We start from the raw sequence: 22,188 nt of genomic DNA on the forward strand, positions 1-22,188 counted from the left end.
TTGCCAAGGTTGAAGTGGAAGAACTTGAGTGACCTGCACAGAGCCAATTATGACACAATACACAAGATTTGCTCAGATTTACTGGATATTGTGATCTTTTTTTATTAATATTTAGCATTAAAAAAAAATCTATATTAAGCAGCTGATTTAATGTTGATACAAATATTTTAAATATAATTTTTGTTTATTATATTTTAATTCTTATAAATATAAAAAGAAATATAAAAATGTATCATTCTTATAAATATAAAAAATAGAAATACATTTATTTTTGTAGACCTTAAACAAAGTGTCATCAAATAGGTTTTTTAATGCAACAATTTGGCAATTTGTTTGCAAAAATAAACATTGTGGTACATATGTATCATAGAATTGTCTATGGATAATACTGATAATATTAAGATACAAGTTTTATCCATACCAATGTGCATATATTCTGTATCTGTTTTTCCAGGAGCAAGAAGAGAATAAAGGTGCTACGAGCTGGCCGGAGTACTACATCGACCAGCTCAATTCAATGGCAGCTGTAAGTACATCACAGCAAAATCTAAACTTGGATCTGTTTTATTGAATGAGGACTTTTATGCATTTTTAGCTGTATTTTCTGCACTGTTTACCGAGACTTTTACAGATTTTGGTCCATTAAGTGCGAAACCATTGTCAGACCCTACTGTGGTGCCAGGAGCTGAACTCTAGTCCAAAGTGGTGGTATGGGTTCTCTTCAAGTGAAATCTGGTGTGGAATACACCATGTAGGATGTGATCCATTCCTGTGGTTGAATTTGATATATTACTTCTCATTTGAAGCTTCTTACTTCATGGTGAGGTCTGCAGATAGACTCTTGATACACAGAATAATAATAATAATTTTTTTATAACCCTCCCAGAACCCTCCAGAAATGAATCCTGGGTACAGACTTGAAATCAGACTAAGTGTGAAAGTGCCCTAACATGCCTTCATTGCTTTATTATCCTCTTTCACCTCAGACTAAGGAGTTCTTTCTAAATTTGTCTGGCCCTTAGAGTCTTCTGTTTTTTGGCCAAGTTTGAAGATATCTTACTATTTAAAAATAAACCAACTCAGAAATTGTCTTTTTGAGCAGATTAGAAATGGGGATTTGAGCCCATAGGAGAAAAAAAATGCAGCGAGTCCAAAAAAAAAAAAAATGCATTAGTTGATAATAATCTTGTTTCCTGCCAATCATAATGCAGTGGGCTCTAAACCTAGAGGCTTTGTTTTGGGTTATAATATCACCATAATGTGTGGCTTGGCAACTCAGGCAGGCTTTTGGAAAAGACCCGAGATGGTAAAGTGATATCAGAGTGATGCCTAAACCAGGGGAAAATCTCTGAAAGGCCAGCCTCCATCATAGACCTAGACAGAACCTGCTGCACTTGCACATGAACCACAAGCCTCAATAGATGTTGTGCTCACAGAGTAATTTTCTAACGCTGTCAAGATGGATAGTCTTTCCATCATGCACTCACATTTGCCTTTATGATTAGCCTGCTGTCGTGTTCTTTGCACTGCTTGGAATACGGCTATCAATGTGTATTTTTGTAGACTCCAATTTTTATATTGTGTTTCACTTATTTGTTTTCAGATCTTGCAAAAGCAGACTGAATAATGTGTTTTTGTGTAGGCAATTCATAATTTGGCAGAGCTTCCAGGCCTATAGCAAATTTTCGTTTACTCCACAGAGGAAGACTCTTCTGGCTCTGGAGAAGGAGGAGGAAGAGGAACGCAACAAGACCATAGAAAGCCTCAAAACTGCACTGCGGACACAACCTATGAGGTCTGCTCACATTACTGCGTTGGACGTAATAAATACAGATCATTTTACATACAGGACATTTAAAATATGAAATGAAAAACTTGGTTTATGGCAGTTATTAACTTTCACTGATGATAAACCAAGCTTATAATAACTGTTGCTGGAGAATAAAGTGAGATATATCTCTTAGTCATAAATAATATGAGCTCACCATCAAAAGATTTTGACGTTTGTTGGCGTTGACTGGCGTTAGTAATGTGTAGTGTAATGTAATGTCATTAGGTTTTTCATCTATTGAGCAGAACATGGCTGCTCGTGCAACATACCCGTGACCTTGGTCTACTCTCTGGGGCCTGTTTGACAATAAACCTTGTGAGGAATACATGCATTTATTTGCTGACCTTTTGACCTCTGGCTTATGTCATTACCGTTTATTCCTGCTCAACATGGATTCTGATATTCCCATTGACTCTGTCAATATAAAAATGTTGATCTAGATTTAAAGACATTTGATTGTTTTATTGCAGGTTTGTCACTCGTTTTATAGACCTGGACGGTCTTACCTGCATCCTGAACTTCCTGAAGAGTATGGACTATGAGACCACGGAGTCCCAAATTCACACATCCCTCATCGGCTGCATCAAAGCACTGATGAACAACTCGCAGGGCCGAGCTCATGTGCTTTCTCACCCCGAGAGCATTAACATCATTGCCCAGAGCCTGGCCACCGAGAACATCAAGACCAAGGTGGCCGTGCTGGAGATCATGGGAGCTGTGTGTCTGGTGCCCGGAGGTCATAAGAAGGTTTTAGAGGCTATGCTGCACTACCAGAAGTTTGCTTGTGAACGGACACGGTTTCAGGTGGGCCATGTTGGAATTTTGTGGCTTCTATAAATGGCGTGATGCTGTATTTAATTTACGTAAGCATCATTTAATTGATTATCCTATGTGTAGATGCTTCTAAATGATCTGGACCGAAGTACGGGGCGGTACAGAGATGAGGTTAGCTTGAAAACAGCCATCATGTCCTTCATTAATGCTGTTCTGAGCCAGGGAACTGGAGAGGTGAGACAATTGCCTTACACACCTTCAGTAACGCATCTGTGAGGTTTACTATGTTTAGATAACTCGCTCTCATATCTTCTGCTCATTATTACAATATAATATTGTGTTCATGATAAAGGATGTGCGTCTACATTTTTCTGAGATATTGCAGGCATTAGTCTTTTTTTTTTTTTTTGCATACAAGCTCTGATTGGAAGCAGGTGATTAGATGTAAAAAATAAAAATTGTACTGAATCTTTAACACAATCTGCAACACTACTGTTTTGCTGTCACACTGTTAGCAAACTTCTATATTGTGATACATATTGTGTAATGTAGAAATGCTTTTGTGTAATTCTTCATGTCAGGAATGGATTGATAATACACTTTCTATACAACTTTGCTTATATATGCATGTTTTTAACCCATAGACCAGTCTTGAGTTCAGGGTACATTTGAGATACGAGTTCCTCATGTTGGGGATTCAGCCAGTCATTGATAAACTCAGGTCACATGAAAACTCTACATTAGACCGGTAAGGTTCATGTGTAAATGATAACTTTGAGTCATTTATTATCACAGCGCCTCTGGTTTATCCTCACATCCCTGTGTGTTGCATTTTAATTCCTTAGGCATTTGGATTACTTTGAAATGCTGAGAAATGATGATGAACTGACTTTATCCAGACGCTTTGAGAGTGTAAGTGGACCCAGTGATCATTTGTGTTTTTCCTTATAATGGTTGGCTGATGTGTAATGAGTTTTACTGATTTTTTTTTTAATGCTTTTAGATACATGTCGACACTAAAAGTGCAAGCCAGGTGTTTGACCTTATACGCAAGAAGATGACTCACACAGACGCATACCCGCACTTTATGTCCATACTGCACCACTGCCTGCTAATGCCATGTGAGCATTTCTTTCTTGCTTCTTTCTTTTTTCTTCATTCCTTCCGTCCTCTTCTCTTATTCCTTTTCCTTCTTTACCTTCTCCTTTTCCTTTTGGTTTCCTTCATTACCTTTTCATTTTCCTTCATCTTTTCCTATTCCTCATCCTCGTCCTTCTTTATCTTCTCCTATTCCTTTTCATTTAAAAAATAATACTGTACATCAGAGTTTTCCTGTCATGGTAATAAAATTATACGTTGTTGCAGATAAGAGGAGCGGGAACACAGTGCAGTATTGGCTGCTTCTTGACCGCATTGTCCAACAGATGGTCCTCCAGAATGACAAAGGTCATGACCCTGATGTCACCCCTTTAGAAAACTTTAACGTCAAGAATGTGGTTAGAATGTGAGTTTTACTGGGGGGGGTCCTCTCTTTTAAGCTTTTTTACCATCTTGCACATGTATTTAACATCTGCCAGTGTTTTCCTATAATGTGATCCAGCGATCTAAGCTTTAAATTTTTTTAGGCTCGTCAATGAAAATGAGGTCAAACAGTGGAAAGAGCAGGCTGAAAAGATGCGGAAAGGTCTGTAACCTGGGGTTTATGAACAATTTAAAAAAAATAAAAAATTCAAAGGATATTCTGTCAGAGGTGCCACAATTATTTAAATACATTTAGTTGAATTATTTGGTCTTACTTTTGGCAGACCACCACGAGCTTCAGCAGAGGTTAGAGAAGAAGGAAAGAGAGTGTGAAGCCAAATCCCAAGAGAAAGATGAAATGATGCAGACGCTCAACAAGATGAAGGAGAAGCTTGAGAAAGAGACTGGAGAACATCGACTGGTTAAGCAGCAAGTGGCAGAGCTTAGTACCCGTCTTCATGATCTCAGCACGGTAAACAGATCTCATCTTATCGGTAGTTTTCAGTCTAATCTGTTGTATTTATTGCATCCACAGTGCAAACAATTCAGCTATTCATTTTACTACCTGGGACACCTTGAACTGATGTGGATTTATCTTCTTTCTAAAGAGGCAGGCAGCTGTTGTACCCGGTGGTCCCCCAGTCGTCCCCGGACCCCCAGGTGGTCCTCTCCCCCCACTTCCTCCTCCACCCCCAGGAGGAATGATGCCACCTCCTCCACCACCTCCTCCCTCTGGTGCCATGATGCCCCCACCGCCACCTCCTCCACCTGGTGGCCCTCCACCTCTCCCTGGACGCCCTCTTGGTGGCCCACCGCCTCCTCCAGGAGCCCCTGTAGGCCCAGCTCTCAAGAAGAAGAATATTCCCCAGCCATCAAATCCACTGAAGTCCTTCAACTGGTCCAAGTTGTCTGAGGTGAGGTTGCGTGAGCCATCTGGCCCGGGTGGTTCTCAAACGTTTTGCAGCCAGGAACCCCTTTAACAGTAAAATAAATTCCCTTATTTTATTGATCTAATCTAGCCATTCAGATATTAAATTCATTATTTAAATTTGTACAATAATATTCTGGCCGTTTATTAGAGCCATGGAGCTTTTTATTCCTGAACTTTCCACTGACGGAGCACATTATGTCCAGTGTTATTATTTATAGGGCTTGCGTTTTGGATTAAACCCATTCATTTGAAGTGACCAGTCAAAAAGGCGAATAACTATAAGAACTTGGTCATAAATGTAACAGCATTGATAATGGTAGGTTGTGCTTGAGCGACCCCTGAGGGTTCTTAGACCTGTCTTTTGAAAATTGCTAATCTAGACTCTCAGTAATGGTTGGGTCATTCTAAATACACGTCAATTACACTATATGGCCAAATGTTTCTGGACACCTGACCATAACACCCATATGTGGACTTTCTACAAACTGTTGCTGCAAAGTTGGAAGCACACAATTGTCTTGAATGTCTTTCAGTGACATTCTCAGTATCATTACAATTTCCTTTCACTGGAATCATGAGGCGCAAACCTGTTCCAGCTTGACAGTGCTCCTGTTCACAAAATGAGGTCCATGAAGACATGGTTTAACAAGGTTGGAGCGGAAGAACTGGAGTTTCCGGCATAGATCCCTGACCTCAACCCCACTGGACACCTTTGAGATTAACTTAAACATTGACTGCACCCCAAGCCTCCTCACCCAACAACAGTGCCTGAACTCACTAATGCTCTTGCAGCTGAATCTGTAAATCTCCACAGCCACACTCCAAAATCTAATGAAAATCTTCCCAGAAGACGGGAGGTTATTATAACAGCAAATGGGGACTAAATCTGGAATAGGATGTTCAAAAAGCAATTCAATTCAATTTTATTTGTATAGCACTTTTTACAATGGACATTGTCTCAAATCAGTTTTACAGAAATATATAAACACAGGGTACAGATTTTAAGTGTGTGGATTAATCCCAATTGAGCAAGCCGGTGGCGACGGTGGCGAGGAACAACTCCCTAAGATGATATGAGGAAGAAACCTTGAGAGGAACCAGACTCAGAAGGGAACCCGTCCTCATCTGGGTAACAACGGATAAAAAAGAAGAACATATGCTATAAATGCTATAAATGTCAATCATAAATGCATGGAATGGCCCTGTTCTCTTAATCCTCTTGCTGTAATTATTCCAAAAGGAGAAAAAAGAGGCTGAATAAATATGATTCGTACAGTATTTTGTAAAGCACTTGTGTAAACATGTTCTTATTCCTGCAGAGTAAGTTGGAGGGCACAGTGTGGGCTGAAGTTGATGACAACAAGGTTTTCAAAGTCTTAGACCTGGAAGACATTGAGAAGACCTTCTCAGCATACCAGAGACAACAGGTTACTAAAAAGAGGACTATCCGTCTGTCTCTCTCTTTCATTCAGGGCAAAATGAGAAAGCGTTTGCAGTTACTCATGCATGAGTATGTGATTTTAATGCTTGAGTTGTTTGTTGCTGTGCTAGCCAGCAAAGTATTACAGAGTATGAAATTCTCATATGTTTACAATGGATAGTAGCCTTCATGATGTCATCAGGCAAAACGGAAAGGTTCTTAATGGAAAACATGCTCTGGTAGTCCTCTTCTGCTGTGCTTATTTGCTTTTGAAAAATCTGGACATGCATACCAAACCAAGGGCACCCTTTTTGTTTTGTTATGGCCAGTGGAGCTGCAGTATGCTTTATTTATTTATTTTCTAATCACCATGATTAAGCTACATTGTACATTAATTTGATCAACTGACTGTTAATAACTAATGCAAATCCATACGCTGTGTGCTGCGTCTGAAACTGTGCCCTATTTACTATACAGTGCACTTTAGTGTCCAAAAATATATTAAAAACATATTTAAAATGCATCCTTGCAGCTATGTAATACCCACAATGCATTGCGTTATTTGGGTTGATTTGCACACACCTTCAATGAGGAACATAGCAAGCTAATATGGCAATGTCACTTCAGCCTTCCTACAAACATGAGCAAGAGATTAATTGTTTTGTAAAGTCATTTCTTTAGTCACGTGTCCTGCATGTTGTGCAGAGTACTGTGACTACTGACGCAGAGTGATGAGCACATCCATGCAATGTGCGTAAAATGTATTCAGTCACGTAGTCTTTTCCCTATAATAGCATTGTTCGCAGTGCTCCTGATTTTCTAACGTAGGGAATAGTGTCTAGGGTACTATTTCGAACACAGCAATAACCTAGCATGTTTAAAAAGTTGAGTTACATTCCGTTCCGTTCTTTATAATCAGTAATGCACTGTAATCGTGTTGATTCATAGTAGAAATGTTAAATGTTAAGATGATGTATTTATTTATAGAACAAAAATGCATGAAACTGACTGTGAACCCCATCATGCACTTCTGCTTTTGTGCATCTTCTCAATCATTATCAATCTCATCTCTTCCACTAGTCTGTTTTGATTTGGCTGAATTCACAAATCACTGCTCTTTCTAACATGTGCTGCATCTACTTTGCTTCTTGCTTGCATTTTAGGACTTCTTTATGATCAATAACAGCAAACAGGTACGTGCTACTCTAGAGAAATCAATTTATTTTGCTTAAATGTTACCTGATCAGTGCTTGATATACTGCCGATAGCATAAATTAATGCGTAGATTAACATCCGTTTCTCAGTATCTGAAGTCGAGTTGTATTGTCGTTGTGCAAAGTGTCATGTGTGTTTGGATACTGTCTAATACATCTATCATTGTTACTGCAGAAAGAGGCCGAGGACGACATGCTGAGCTCAAAGAAAGTCAAAGAGCTCTCGGTTATAGATGGCCGACGGGCACAAAACTGCAATATACTGCTCTCACGGTGAGTCATGCTTTTATCCTTGGCTGTAAGTTTAACTTACGATTCAGTGTCTCCGGAACCTTATGGCTTCCAGACATGAGGTCATATCCTGTATGTAAAACTCACACTTGATTTTATTGTCTCTCTTTTAAGGGGTCATGGAAGCACCTTGCCTTTGCTGTGTTATTTCCTGAGAAAGACTCATTTGCCAGTTCCTTTACTGATACGGGGTGTTTTGCTTAAATTCTTTGTCGAGCAGTTTAATGGTTTGTCTAATAATTTAATGGGAAACTTACCTCAGCATCAAAAAATTCTATATTTATATTTTTATCATCCTGTTCACACAGAGACATAATTGGTTAGACTTGACAACATGCTAGTTTCAGCCAAGAGTGATATTTGAGCTTTTGATGAGGAATAACTGTCATTTCCTCCCCTGGAGCTGTTTTACAATTTCTCACATACACACACACACACTATATAGAGGATAAAAGAAAAGCAAACGTGGATGAAAGATGAGCGAAGGTGTCGTCCATTCATTTTCTTCTTTTGTAACTTCAGCGTATACTAAGTTCCTTCATAGCTTGCCTCCACTCTTAGATGCATTTATATACATTGCCCTCCACTAATATTGGCACTCTTGGTAATATGTGTTGCCTCATATTTATACCCCAATTTCCTGTTCCTAGTCACCCCAGTGTACTAAAAAAAAAAAGAAGTAAAATATCAGTGGGAATATACTTCAAATATATTTTTCTCATATGGATTCATAGGGTGCCAATAATTCGTGCACACCTATATTTAACAAATGTAAAGTAGTGAGTGTACAGCTTGTGTAACAGTGTAAATTTGCCGTCCCCTCAAAATAACTCAACACACAGCCATTAATGTCTAAACCGCTGGCAACAAAAGTGAGTACACCCCTAAGTGAAAATGTCCAAATTGGGCCCAATTAGCCATTTTCACTCCCCGGTGTCATGTGACTTGTTAGTGTTACAAGGTCTCAGGTCTGAGGATCTGAAAAAAAGAATTGTTGCTCTACATAAAGATGACCTAGGCTATAAGAAGATTGCCAAGACCCTGACACTGAGCTGCAGCACGGTGGCCAAGACCATACAGCGGTTTAACAGGACAGGTTCCACTCAGAACAGGCCTCGCCATGGTCGACCAGAGAAGTTGAGTTGCTCAGTGTCATATCCAGAGGTTGTCTTTGGGAAATAGACGTATGAGTGCTGCCAGCATTGCTGCTTGAACGGGTGGGGGGTCAGCCTGTCAGTGCTAAGACCATACGCCGCACACTGCATCAAACTGGTCTGCATGGCTGTCGTCCCAGAAGGAAGCCTCTTCTAAAGATGATGCACAAGAAAGCCCGCAAACAGTTTACTGAAGACAAGCAGACTGAGGACATGGATTACTGGAACCATGTCCTGTGGTCTGATGAGACCAATATAAACTTATTTGGTTCAGATGGTGTCAAGCGGGTGTGGCGGCAACCAGGTGAAGAGTACAAAGACAAGTGTGTCTTGCCTACAGTCAAGCATGGTGGTGGGAGTGTCATGGTCTGGGGCTGCATGAGTGCTGCGGCACTGGGGAGCTACAGTTCATTGAGGGAACCATGAATGCCAACATGTATTGTGACATACTGAAGCAGAGCATGATCCCACCATGTATTCCAGCATGATAACGACCCAAAACACACCTCCAAGACAACCACTGTCTTGCTATAGAAGCTGAGGGTGAAGGTGATGGACTGGCCAAGCATGTCTCCAGACCTAAACCCTATTGAGCATCTGTGGGGCATCCTCAAACGGAAGGTGGAGGAGCACAAGGTCTCTAACATCCACCAGCTCTGTGATGTCGTCATGGAGGAGTGGAAGAGGACTCCAGTGGCAACCTGTGAAACTCTGGTGAACTCCATGCCCAAGAGGGTTAAGGCAGTGCTGGAAAATAATGGTAGCCACACAAAATATTGACACTTTGGGCCCAATTTGGACATTTTCACTTAAGGGTGTACTGACTTTTGTTGCCAGCGGTTTAGACATTAATGGCTGTGTGTGGAGTTATTTTGAGAGGACAGCAAATTTACACTGTTACACAAGCTGTACACTCACTACTTCACATTGTAGCAAAGTGTAATTTCTTCAGTGTTGTCACATGAAAAGATCAATCAAATAATTAAAAGATAATCAAATATTTACAAAAATGTGAGGGGTGTACTCACTTTTGTGAGATACTCTGTGTGTGTGTGTGTGTGTGTATATATATGTGTGTATATATATGTGTGTATATATATATATATATATATATATATATATATATATATATATATATATATATATATATATATATATATATATATATATATATAAACCTGTGTTTTGTTTGCAGTTGTTTGATATCCATGAGAGCAGAGTATCTTTGAGAATTTTTTGAACAAAAGGTTAAGCAATGAAAGACTCTGTAGGTGTGATTGGATCATGAGAATGAGCTGGACTCATGCTTGTTTCATTCAAAGTTCGAAACTTTTACAGAGTTGCCTCAGAGTGATTTACACTTTGGCAAAGTGTAACTTGGGCTTCTGCTATACGAGTCAACTTTCTCAGAGCAAGAGTACAGGTCTGGGATTACTTTCTCCCCTTTATGCTCAATTATAGATACTTGGATATGTTGGATCAGCACTGTAAGTGGTTTAACACATTATAATCATTCATTATTTTTCAAGCAAAAACTTATGGTTGTCACTCAGAAGCGGCTTGTGGTGTGAGAAACTAAAGCCATGAAAGTGTAACAGTTGGCTGCTCTCAGATTTATGAAAGCTCACTAATTGAATGTGGTTTGGCCTCATCTGGAAGCAGGAGGTTTACTCTCATGAGATTTACTCTCAAGTCAGATGAAACAAACCAAAATGGCACTTAGCATTTCCAGTCTGCCTTTTTTTAGGGGGAACAGGATTCCACATCAAGGAGAGGTTTTACAGAAATGGGAAGGACTGATTAGATTGTACCAGTAGAAAGTGGGATTACGGAGTATACGTGTGCACATGCTGGTGCTATTATACTGCACATTACCAAAGGGAGAGCAGATGAACAAGGACATGTAGCAGACTTTACTGTTTATTGAGTTTAATGAAAGTCTGCCTTCAGAAAACATCACCATGTCAATGGGTTAGATGTGATTTTTCACTTTTGTTACTCTGTTTATTATTAGACTTGGATTATGTGGAACGTCTGCCATACAAAAACCCTGTGAATTAGCAGTTACTATGGAAACTATGAGTAAAGTAAAAAATAGGCATATTACAGTGTGCTACTTCATCTTTAATTATTACTACATTAATAGTTTACTAATGATTATTTCTCAAGACAAATAATCAACAAGCTTACATTTTTGGTTCTCTGGACTGTAATGGATGTTTAAAAAGTGCATTTGAATCCACTGCCTGTTGTCACGGAGACTACTACAGAGATTTGAACAGTTTAGGCCATTTCTTATTCCTGAAGTGTCATTCATGGTGTCTGTGTAGTTAAAGTGAAGATATCTTACTAAGGCACCAGAGGAATGAATAGTTGAATAGATGAATAGGATAATAGAATAATTATTATTCTATTAATAATTATAATAGAATAATAAGATGAATAGTTCTCACAAACTGAATGAAATTTATTAGGAAAATATGTCTCAGCCTTCCAGATTGGGTTTCAGTTACTAATGTTTATTGAAACTTTGACTAACTACTCGAAGCATGAACAAAGTATAGCTTGTAATGGCAATGTAGTTTCATGCCATGTGCATTTGTATATACATGTTTTATCATTAGGGAAGATTTTTGTAAAGATTAATGTGTCTTGAACATTTATAAGGAGCTTAAGACCATCAGAGAGATATTTAGATTAGCATTCATTTGAGGTTATAATCATCAATGCTGGAAGTAATGGAAACGGAAATAAATGTGAGCCCAAACACTTTAGAGAAGCCCAAACACACTTTTTTGCTGTTATGCGTTACCATCCTGAAGTTCATTTATTTATCTTAAAAAGCCCATCGTGAAGTGATATAAGAGGTATAAAACACAGCAATCAGCCAACATTAACATATTTTTTTTTATTCATTATAGAATAAACATTTTCATCCATTAAAATATTTTTGCTCTTGACTTTATTAAGACAAAAAAAGCATAGTTTTTAATCCTATTTACTGTTAAACTTAGATTATGTGGAACATCCGCTGTGCAAGTCCCTGTGAATGAGCTCTTACTCTATAAATGATAACGTATTACAACCGGTGCTTTTTTTTTGTGATTTGCCTTGCAGCCAGAACTACTGTCAAACCTGCTGTTATAGCAAATTAATCAATACCTTCTGACTAGTTAGATTTGAGAATTCAACAGCACTATGGTAAAAAGCATGGTCTGGAGGTGTTCCACATCCTGTTGGTGGTTCCCCATCTTCTTTCTCGGTCTCTGGCAGAGGAACTGAGAGTGCTGTCCAATCCAGAGCTCAGGCCTGTCAAACACCTGTTGTGTTTGGCACGTTCACACATGAAGCTAGCCCAATAACAGCAGCACTCCTCACGCTGATTGTGAGCAGTGTGTAGTCTAGCGGGACTGGCCGTGCTGATATACTTTCCTCTATAATGTTGTGATAGCATGGAGCTGTCTCATCATATCATCTTGCTTTAATAAGAATCATTATCGTCAATGGAAGTAGTTTAAATAAAGAATAAGATTCTGTATGTATACTGGTACCATTGCTCTACATGTTTAACCGAGCAGTTCTATCCAGTCATTGTGGTTTATGGGCATACTCGAGTGAGATTCCTAATGCAATACAGATGCCAAACCATAATTATGAACATTGATTCATTAGATGTGACATGAACTCACCTGAGGGGAAATTTGATACCTTTTCTAATTTCTTTTGCTCCAAGCATGAACCGAAAAATTGTTCTGGGAATTGAGGTTATGGTTGGAACAAATATTCATGGGTAACCGCGATAAAGAACATGCATCATTGCTTTATGCCAATGGGGCATGTATTGGTTTTGGAATACCCACATCAGGATTTGAGTGGTCTAGACTCAAGTCTGTACTTAAAACATGTACACTTTTGGTTTTATTATGAGTTCACAGTGATTTAGTGATTCATTCATGTCTGACTGGTTTCTGTTTCCTGTCATTTTATTCAGCTTGAAACTCTCCAATGAGGAAATGAAGAGAGCTATCATGACTATGGATGAACAGGAAGATCTTCCTAAGGATATGCTGGAGCAGGTATGCACCATGGCAAATTTGAATTGTAAAAAGAAGTAAGGAAATGTTCTGTTTCCTGACTTGGAGTAGGTCTTTCTTTAAACAGAGGCTCTTACAGAAGCAATTTCGTACTTTTTCAGTAAATGCAAATTACACTATCGGTTACAGATTTAAATAATTGACTCTAGACCACAGTGGTAGTAGTGCTTCTAATGAGAAATGTGCATGATGCTGTGGAGAGTGCAGCTTTTGTATTGTAGGGGTGATGCTCACTTATTTTGGAGGCTTTCTATCCTGCAGATGTTGAAGTTTATCCCAGAGAAGAGTGATGTGGATCTGCTAGAGGAACACAAACATGAGCTGGACCGCATGGCAAAGGCAGATCGTTTTCTCTATGAAATGAGCAGGTGGGAAAGTTACTAGAGTCAACTGTTTTCCATGGTACAGTGATTTGGTCATTAGCACTGGACTGTAAACACTGATACAATATTGGCTCAAACCACGTAACCCACATGTTAATGATTTAAATATTAAAACTGATTACTGACGCATTAGCTGGAAGAAGCCAAAAAGCAATAAAACTGGGCATTGCTAGATTGTGTCCCTTATTAGTGTCCCACTGGTTTCTGAGCAGTGTTCCTACGTAAAGCTCAGTCTCAGTTAGGTCATCCAAGTTCAAACATGCTTTTGATTGGATCATTAAAGCATAGAGTTAATCAGCTGTTGCTGATCACGTCATCATGTCCTCTCTTGAGAGCCAATATTCCAATGGAAATGAGGCATGATGGAAATCAACACATCAAGTATAGATTTTGAACTGAAATGAACTGCAGTTCTGAGGAAAACGTAACACTGCTGTCTAAAAAAAAAAAAAAGTTTGAAAAAAAATCAGAAGATTATGTACGTGAAAAGATGCCTAGGGGATTAATAAATAACAGGAGCTAATAAAAAGCAGCATAATCCTTAACTTGTAGTTTGGTAATAGTATTTTAACCAGTATGCTCATTAGTAAATACTATACTTAGAATTATTAAACATTTATTGGTTGCCATAATTCATAATTATCATCAATCATATCAATATAATCGCTAAATACTAGTTCATGCTCATTAATTACTGCTATAACCTTTATATATTAAGCATTTGCTTACATTCTAACAAATAATTCTCAACATTTATGCCATTATAAATGGTTTAGTTCTCTTCTTATGTTGATACTTTTTTGTGATGAATAAATTTTTCAAAAATGGCCATTAAATACTGGTGTAATAATAATAATTCATGAATAGTGGTTCATTAATATTTACTATAGCTGATATTATATGTAAAGGTTAATAATACAACAGTGAAGTGTTTCTCTCCTGATGAATGGGTTAAACCTTCCTTTCGCTATCCCTGACGCCTACATTCTGAATCCTCACAGATTTAACATGGCAAAAGTTTCAATTTGGCACTGAATTGGCGTCATGCTGTTCAGCTCACACTACAGCACTAAGTTTCGTGATGTTGGCTCACTATGTTACTGTATATGAATCCAGCCGCTACAAAAGAGCATTTCTCATCCATGACGACCACCTGTGACTTTATAGCGCCTTGTATTAATCTAAGAGTCTCACACTGTACCTCACACATGTAGCTTTCGTCTGTGAATTCTTATTCCTGTAGCAGTAAAGCAAAGGGAATCCCGTGTGACTGAGTCTGGTCTCAGGAGAGTGTTTAGCATTCATATCTGTTGTATCTAAATAAGCACGGTCTTTTTGTATGTACGTAACATTGTCTTGTATTCTGACTGAGGGAAGTGAAGCGAACAAATCTTAAGCAGGTGCCAAGGAAAATGTGTTTTTTTTTTTTTTTTTTTTTTTTTTTAATGAGGCCCCAGTAAAAGTGCAGTTTATTTGCTTTCCACTCTATGTCGATGTGTGGCCTAAGCGTGAGAAAGCAGTTGCGACCTCCAGCTAGGGAAAAAAAAAGCAGTGTTTCTCTAACAATATAGTGCAGTGTAGTCTTTAATTATAGTTGCCAGGGTGACATCCCTGCATCCTACACAGAAGTGCCGAATGCAACACGGGGGTGCTGTGTTCACCGTTCAGGGTTATGATCTGTTTGCTTTTCCTGTAATAATCAGTCATGTCCTTTGCCTTATAAACTTCACGTTCAGAGCATGAGATGGAGGGGAGCAAGTGCGGAGTTCTTTCTCTTTGCTATCAGGGCGTCTGTGCTTGTGCCATTTTATGGTCATATTAAGCTCTTATTGTTTGAGATATGGATAGATATTTATTTTGTAGGCATAGTAGTTAAGGTTTTTAATCTAGGATTTGAATATTGTGCCTTCAAATATAAGGACAAGACCCTTAACATTCGAAGGACATGATTAGATTAGATTATGAAGAGTACATTTCACACAGAGAATTGCATTAGCAAATTATAATGTATTAATATTAATATTTATCAACCACCAGTAAATCCACACATCCACCGAGCAATACATGTTTAGATCAATTCTTCAGGAAATAATGTATTTATCGGGCGCACGATGGCTTAGTGGTTAGCACGTTCGCCTCACACCTCCAGGGTCGGGGCTTCGATTCCCACCGTGGCCCTGTGTGTGTGGAGTTTGCATGTTCTCCCCGTGCTGCGGGGGTTTCCTCCAGGTACTCCGGTTTCCTCCCCCAGTCCAAAGACATGCATGGTAGGCTGATTGGCGTGTCTAAAGTGTCCGTAGTGTATGAATGGGTGTGTGAATGTGTATGTGAGTGTGCCCTGCGATGGATTGGCACCCTGTCCAGGGTGTACCCCGCCTTGTGCCCGATGCTTCCTGGGATACGCTCCAGGTTTCCCAGCGACCCTGAAAGAAGGATAAGCGGTATAGAGGATGGATGGATGGATAATGTATTTATCAGTGAATTTATTCATTTTTATTCACGGATTAAATAGATCAAGGATATATTTAAAGATATTTGATTAATATGATATTTTGTCACTATAAATGATTGGACACTTCTGCTCTCTTTCTTTTTTATTTTCAACTTTTGAACACAGAATAAACCATTACCAGCAGAGGTTACAGTCTCTGTACTTCAAGAAGAAGTTTGCAGAGAGAATCGCAGAAATAAAGCCCAAAGTTGAAGGTGTGTGTTTCTCTCTTCCTTCTCATATTTGGATGCATTTTATGCTGCTATTTATAATACCCATTGCTCATCACTTGGCTCAGTGATGTTTGTGTACCAAAGGCTAACACAATTATTATATAACCGTATAATCACAAGCATTTGAGCAGATCAAGGTTATTCGAGGTGATGATGATTAATCATTAAATTAATTTTATGGTTCCATAAAAAAAAAGTATGTAGTTGGTAAACACACATTTATGGTCAGTTAGTTTCTTGATATAATCATATCACTAGACTATCATATATTAATCTTAATTTTTTTTTTTTAATTAAGAAAGAAAGAAAGATTTGATGCAAAAGTCATTGTAGATCACAAAATTTTATGTGTTCTTATAGAATAGTACTTTATTCATTCTCATAGTTGTAGCTGGTTTCTATTCATTTGCTTGTTCTAATATGTTATCATTTCTATAGTAACATTTGTTTGGTGGACATTCCATAAACCAACTTTAAAACGTGTATAATTGTTGATAACATGAAGGATTCTGTGAGGAGATATTTAGCATAAAAAAAGACTCCAGTGTCAGTGCATTGTAATAGTCAGAGGTAATGCTGTAGGCTTACATTTTCGCTAAAAGTTTTAAAGTTTAAAGGATATTTTTTGTTGAATATTTTGATCTTATTAACTTCAAGAGAGAGAAAAATGAGGCTGTTGAGGGAGCGACTACAAGTGATAACAGAAACTAACTTCATAGATGTTCCACATTATTAAATGCAACTGATAACAGACAAAATGTATAACCTGTTATTCTTCAGTAAAGAAAAATTGGTTAGTGTTGGCAAATTGCCGTGGCATAAGAGGTGAATACACTTCAGGCTTTTATCAGGCTGCATCACACCACCTCATCGTTTGATTCTTTTCCTATAACAACACACCCCATTTTGTCTTACACCTTGCCTATTTCAGTAATAGTTCACTTTGGTGTTTTTTTTTTTTTAAAACTGTCTAAAAACTAAAGCAATAGTTGAATTTGTAAGTGCACTGAATGAGTGTTTTGTTCTCCAGCTTTAATTAAAGCCTCTAAAGAGGTGCTGCACAGCCGAAACCTTAAGCAGCTCCTCGAGGTTGTTCTGGCATTCGGAAACTACATGAACAAGGGTCAGAGAGGGAATGCTTATGGTTTTAAAGTATCCTCGCTCAACAAGATCGCAGATACCAAGTCTAGCATTGACAAGTAAGAGAACTTTGACTACAAAAATATGACGTCTGGTTTTAATCACTGTTCGAAATATAATCGACAAATATTTCTAACCTATAACGTATTTCTCCGAAGGTTTTGATGTGTGTTCGTTTATCTACGTATTCAGCATCACGTCAACTTTGTGATATTCTAAAGGTCCTTATCTCCACGTTTCATAGGAACATCACTCTTTTACACTACCTGATCACCATCCTAGAGAAGAAGTATCCAAAAGTCATGCAGTTCCAAGAGGACCTCCAGAACGTGCCAGAAGCCGCTAAAGTCAAGTAGGTCTAGAGGCAGATGGGTTAGTGTGCTGAGCTGAGATTTATAACTCCTGTAGGTATAAACACAATAAATGGATTTCAGAAATGGTTTTCTACGGTCTCGTTGCCTTCCTTTTCGCCAGGCTCAAATCTACCCGGCGCTCACATATGCAGAGTGAAGACAAATTTATGTCATGAGGAAATTAGGCCCCGGCCTCGGCTCGCGAAGGCGCTGAAATGTGGAAGTGTTCTCGAGAGGGTTAGCAGTGCTGGAGTAATGCAGAGTCACGGCCACCAGGGCAGTGACGAAAAGGCTTCCTGGTCAAAAACACCATGAGTTGAACAGAGATTAAGACCAAATCCTAGCTATTGGACATATGAGTCGTATGAGTTAGAACTTGAATTGTGTCCAGAAACTGTGAAAAGCCCCATTCTAGCAGCTGCCTTAACTCTTTTGGACTTCATGCTTCGGTGCGTCCGTGCTCTCAGCGTAGATCAAATCAAACCAAGTGTGCAAGAAAGCGATTCAATCATCAGTAGAGCTCTAACCCATGGAGCCAGGGTGACTAATGTGATAACGCATGCTTCTCGAGTGAAGTGGTCACAAGACTGCCCACGCTTGATCTCATTTCAGAAACTGGAGAGAGATCATTCAGTGCCTCTCTGTATCAGTTTACCCCGGGCAGAGTGGCCATTGTTCAAGAGATGATGACAGGGTTCTCACAGACTCGCATTAGTCTATGTTCTAAGTGACTCTCATTGCCTCATTTAAACGTGCCTCTCTTTCTACTAAGAGCACTAAAGCATGCACATTAAATGTGCTGATTAACAGACATGTGAATGTAACTGTGTATGCAGGATGTGTTTGCAGTTTTGCATCTGTATGAGACTCTTTGTATTTCACTAAAGTTCGTTTGTATTTACACTAAAGTGCAACTGTGACAGAGGAAAGTCACTAGTGATTGGCCCTGAGGCTCTAAAAGACAGCAATCTGTTCCAAGCAACAAGAAAATGAAACCAAAGAGACACTGTAGACTTGGCAGCTGAATTAAAACCTAAATGTCCTTCTAGGGATGTCTGCACCTGAAGGGGAAATGAATGATTTGAAAGAAAAACAAAGGAAAAAAAAAGATAAGAGACAGAGAGCAAAGTTGATAGGTTTCAGTTTTTAAATCTAATCCAACTGTAATTTTAATAATAATAATAATAATAAAAGATGCTTATACAAATTGGTAACTGGTTTAGGTGAGCTCTACTAAATAATATAGTGCTTAATGCCTAATGCACTTTCTATTTGAATACTTGAAAGTATGCTGAGTTGTAATCATAATGATGTCGACAATTATTAGTGCTCCCTGGCTGAAAAATGTTAAACTTCCTGTATCAAATCAAATCATTGTGGTACTAAATTTTGGGGCTTTTTCTCTCGTTATATTGTACAGTATAGACCCCAATATCAAAGACCTCTTCTAATAACATGCATCTCCCTTCTGTCGTTTTAAATTTTATTTATTCATTTATTTACATTTATAGTATGACCGAGTTGGAAAAGGAGATCAACAACCTGCGCAGTGGCTTGAAGAATGTGGAAAGTGTAAGCACTGATCAGTTGTACTACATGTTTTTTGTTATCTACCAAAAACGTCAGTCCACATCTGTTTCTTGGATCCCAGATCCTATTTACGTGCCCATAAACATGTTTATCTCTGATGAGTACATATCTCTGATCTGTTTATCATGTACAGGAGCTGGATTTCCAGAAAAAGCGTCCACAGGAGGTGGGAGATAAGTTCGTGTCTGTGGTCAGCCAGTTCGTTACACTGGCCAGTTTCAGCTTTTCTGATGTAGAAGATTCCCTTAATGAAGCCAAGGAACTGGTGAGTGTGTGAGTGTGTGCATGCATGTCACGTGTGTGTGTGTGTGTGTGTGTGTGTGTGTGTGTGTGTGTGTTGTGTTGAGTGAGAGGCGATGCAGAGCTCTGTGTGCTTCCTTCAGAGGCCAGCTGTAGAAACAGGCTGCACTTCTGCCTGCTGAGTGCAGGAGCTGACCTCTGACCTCTTGCTGTGAGCACTTCCTATGGAATAACCCTGGCACTCTTCTCAGTCCTTGGAGGCTCTACATGACGTAGAACCCTAACAGGACACACACCTTGCTTTGAGTGCTACATCTGTGCTGAAGGAAGTAATAATACGCTGTTCGTAATCCTCAGACACAGCAGGCTCAAAAGATGTCTAGAACCACAGAACGCAAAATCATCTCAAAATGGGATGAGTCTGATTTTGGCGATAATTCGATCGTCAGTCTGTAATTCTGTGTCTTTTAATAGTTTCACTACTAAGCTGTTGGTACCAGACAATAGTTCAGTATCCCTGAACATGTTATTTTTAAACCATTAAAAGATTCTGTGTAGAATAATAAATTGCTTCATGTCCAAGATCAATGGTCTACTGTTCCAGTCATTCCAAATGGCATGCCTGTGAAAATACATCAAGATGCAATTTGAAAACACTCCTCCACCCCTAACTGCTAGCCAGCTAGCTAACTTGTAGCAAACTATCCCGCATGTGTAGACATGTTTGGGATTTAGTATTATACAAACTCAGACCCCTGAAAAGGACCTAGTGTGAAAACACCTTTAGAGTGTGCCATCATATTTAACTTATTTAATAGTTCAACCTGCCAAAATGATTTTGTTCATCACTAAACTTTAGCAGGCTAGCTATTTGCTACTAGCTACAGGATAGTAAGTGAACACACATTTGTCACAAAGAGGCAAGAGTGGGATTGCAGAGTCATGACAATTTTACAGAAGTAGCCAAACCTGTATTTAAAAACAAAACAAAAAAAAAAACTATCACCATTTTTCACAGCAATTTAAAAAATCTTTTTTTTTTTTCTCAATAGTTTAGGAGCACTTTAAATTATTTTTGGAACTAAACAGAAGAGTACACAATATATAATCCATTATGGTATGTATATCTTTGTCAGTTGGTTGTCTCGAGGTTATTTCTGCTAACAATTCTCAAACTTTTTTTATTTGGTAATATTTTATGGTCCCAAATTTGCATAGTGTCCTCTATTTGGATCCAAAGATGGATCGCAACCATACTTTTCTCTATCCTGTAATGTTTATGCGCCTGTGCAGTAATAGAACAATGAAAGATATCAGATTAACGGTACACATGTACTGAATAACCTGAATATTGACCTAATTTCTACTTGATATCCATTAAGTTGTAGTGTGCTGTCCACATGGGGAATTGAATAATGTTGTAACTACTGAAAGTAACTGGATTATGTTCGTCCATGTAAACACTCACTTTGTTAATAACTTTGGTGCTAAATTCACTTCTTAATCATTTAGTTGAAGCGCTGATGCTCAGTTTAAGTACTTTAATTTAAAACTGTACTGTCTTGACGTTCCTACTAACTTTCTACTAAGACTTGTATAATGGAGGCATTTCCCAGTCTGTACTGTATGCACCTCAACCTGGGCCTCCAGTCTACTGAAAGTGATCTTAAGATAGAAGGAGAGAGTGCGTGAGGGAGGGAATGAAATAAAACCATGTGATATTCTCTGGCTCAGACTCGTGCTGCTTTAGAGAAGGTTAAGCCCATATGGCTGTGATAAAAGCACATCAAAGACATGGTGGGTTGGCTTGGTCTCCTCCCCTGTAGAGAGGCACCACGAGGTATACTGATGCCATGACAGTGTCCCCGTCGTCCTTTCCTCACGCTTTCCGCAGGGTTTTTAAGCCACTGGTAAAATCTGAGCTTAACAAGACTACCGGTACGTGAACACCAGCTGTGCGTGATGGGATTTATTTACCACATGTACATTAGACCCCTGCTGACTGTTCCTCTAATCTGTCAACTCCACTTTAGTTTGTTTTTCTCGTGTTTTACCTGTCCTGTAGTTTCTAGTGTCACTTGTTTAGCGCCGAATTGCACTAAATTGACAGTGTAAACATTTAATAATTTTTTTTTTTATTCAAATGACTCTAGACTAGTGATGACAAACTGATGAAATATTTGTTGAGGGGTCTTGGTGTTTATTTCCTTTTGTTGTAAGAGTCTGAATACATCAGCGATGTCCAGAGCCTCATCTTGTTTACATATTCTACAGTTCGATAAAGCGGTGAAGCACTTTGGTGAGGATGCTGGGAAGATGCAACCGGACGAGTTCTTTGGCATCTTCGACCAGTTCCTGCAAGCCTTCACAGAGGCTCGGCAGGAGAACGAGAACATACGGCGACGCAAAGAGGAAGAGGAGCGCCGGGCACGCATGGAGGCACAGGTGAGAAACTCACCTTGCTCATTATTCAGACTGAGAACATGAAACCTAGAATAGTACAATCATATGAGGTTTATGAGAACAGA

The 22,188-nt window shown here is 38.9% G+C and overlaps 1 protein-coding gene across 5 annotated transcripts in view; it reads left to right on the top strand.

Annotated features, from left to right (window-relative positions):
* The window catches only part of daam1b (dishevelled associated activator of morphogenesis 1b), a 79,581-nt gene that overhangs the window by 56,494 nt on the left and 899 nt on the right, over nucleotides 1–22,188 (top strand). For 4 of the 5 annotated variants that reach the window (XM_053613591.1, XM_053613593.1, XM_053613589.1 and 1 more), the window contains 22 exons: nucleotides 455–526; nucleotides 1,701–1,795; nucleotides 2,302–2,635; nucleotides 2,729–2,839; nucleotides 3,250–3,353; nucleotides 3,451–3,517; nucleotides 3,609–3,726; nucleotides 3,971–4,109; nucleotides 4,231–4,289; nucleotides 4,411–4,598; nucleotides 4,735–5,040; nucleotides 6,377–6,484; nucleotides 7,641–7,670; nucleotides 7,867–7,964; nucleotides 13,128–13,212; nucleotides 13,492–13,598; nucleotides 16,231–16,319; nucleotides 17,368–17,536; nucleotides 17,722–17,829; nucleotides 19,342–19,402; nucleotides 19,554–19,685; nucleotides 21,935–22,105. In XM_053613591.1, coding sequence (XP_053469566.1) covers nucleotides 455–526; nucleotides 1,701–1,795; nucleotides 2,302–2,635; nucleotides 2,729–2,839; nucleotides 3,250–3,353; nucleotides 3,451–3,517; nucleotides 3,609–3,726; nucleotides 3,971–4,109; nucleotides 4,231–4,289; nucleotides 4,411–4,598; nucleotides 4,735–5,040; nucleotides 6,377–6,484; nucleotides 7,641–7,670; nucleotides 7,867–7,964; nucleotides 13,128–13,212; nucleotides 13,492–13,598; nucleotides 16,231–16,319; nucleotides 17,368–17,536; nucleotides 17,722–17,829; nucleotides 19,342–19,402; nucleotides 19,554–19,685; nucleotides 21,935–22,105 — 2,751 coding nt within the window. The remainder of the gene's footprint in view (nucleotides 1–454; nucleotides 527–1,700; nucleotides 1,796–2,301; nucleotides 2,636–2,728; nucleotides 2,840–3,249; nucleotides 3,354–3,450; nucleotides 3,518–3,608; nucleotides 3,727–3,970; nucleotides 4,110–4,230; nucleotides 4,290–4,410; nucleotides 4,599–4,734; nucleotides 5,041–6,376; nucleotides 6,485–7,640; nucleotides 7,671–7,866; nucleotides 7,965–13,127; nucleotides 13,213–13,491; nucleotides 13,599–16,230; nucleotides 16,320–17,367; nucleotides 17,537–17,721; nucleotides 17,830–19,341; nucleotides 19,403–19,553; nucleotides 19,686–21,934; nucleotides 22,106–22,188) is intronic. The other variant, XM_053613594.1, reaches the window with a different exon arrangement.

The sequence above is a fragment of the Ictalurus furcatus genome, chromosome 25 (genome assembly GCF_023375685.1).
Source record: "Ictalurus furcatus strain D&B chromosome 25, Billie_1.0, whole genome shotgun sequence".
In the NCBI taxonomy this organism is placed as follows: Eukaryota; Metazoa; Chordata; class Actinopteri; order Siluriformes; family Ictaluridae; genus Ictalurus; species Ictalurus furcatus.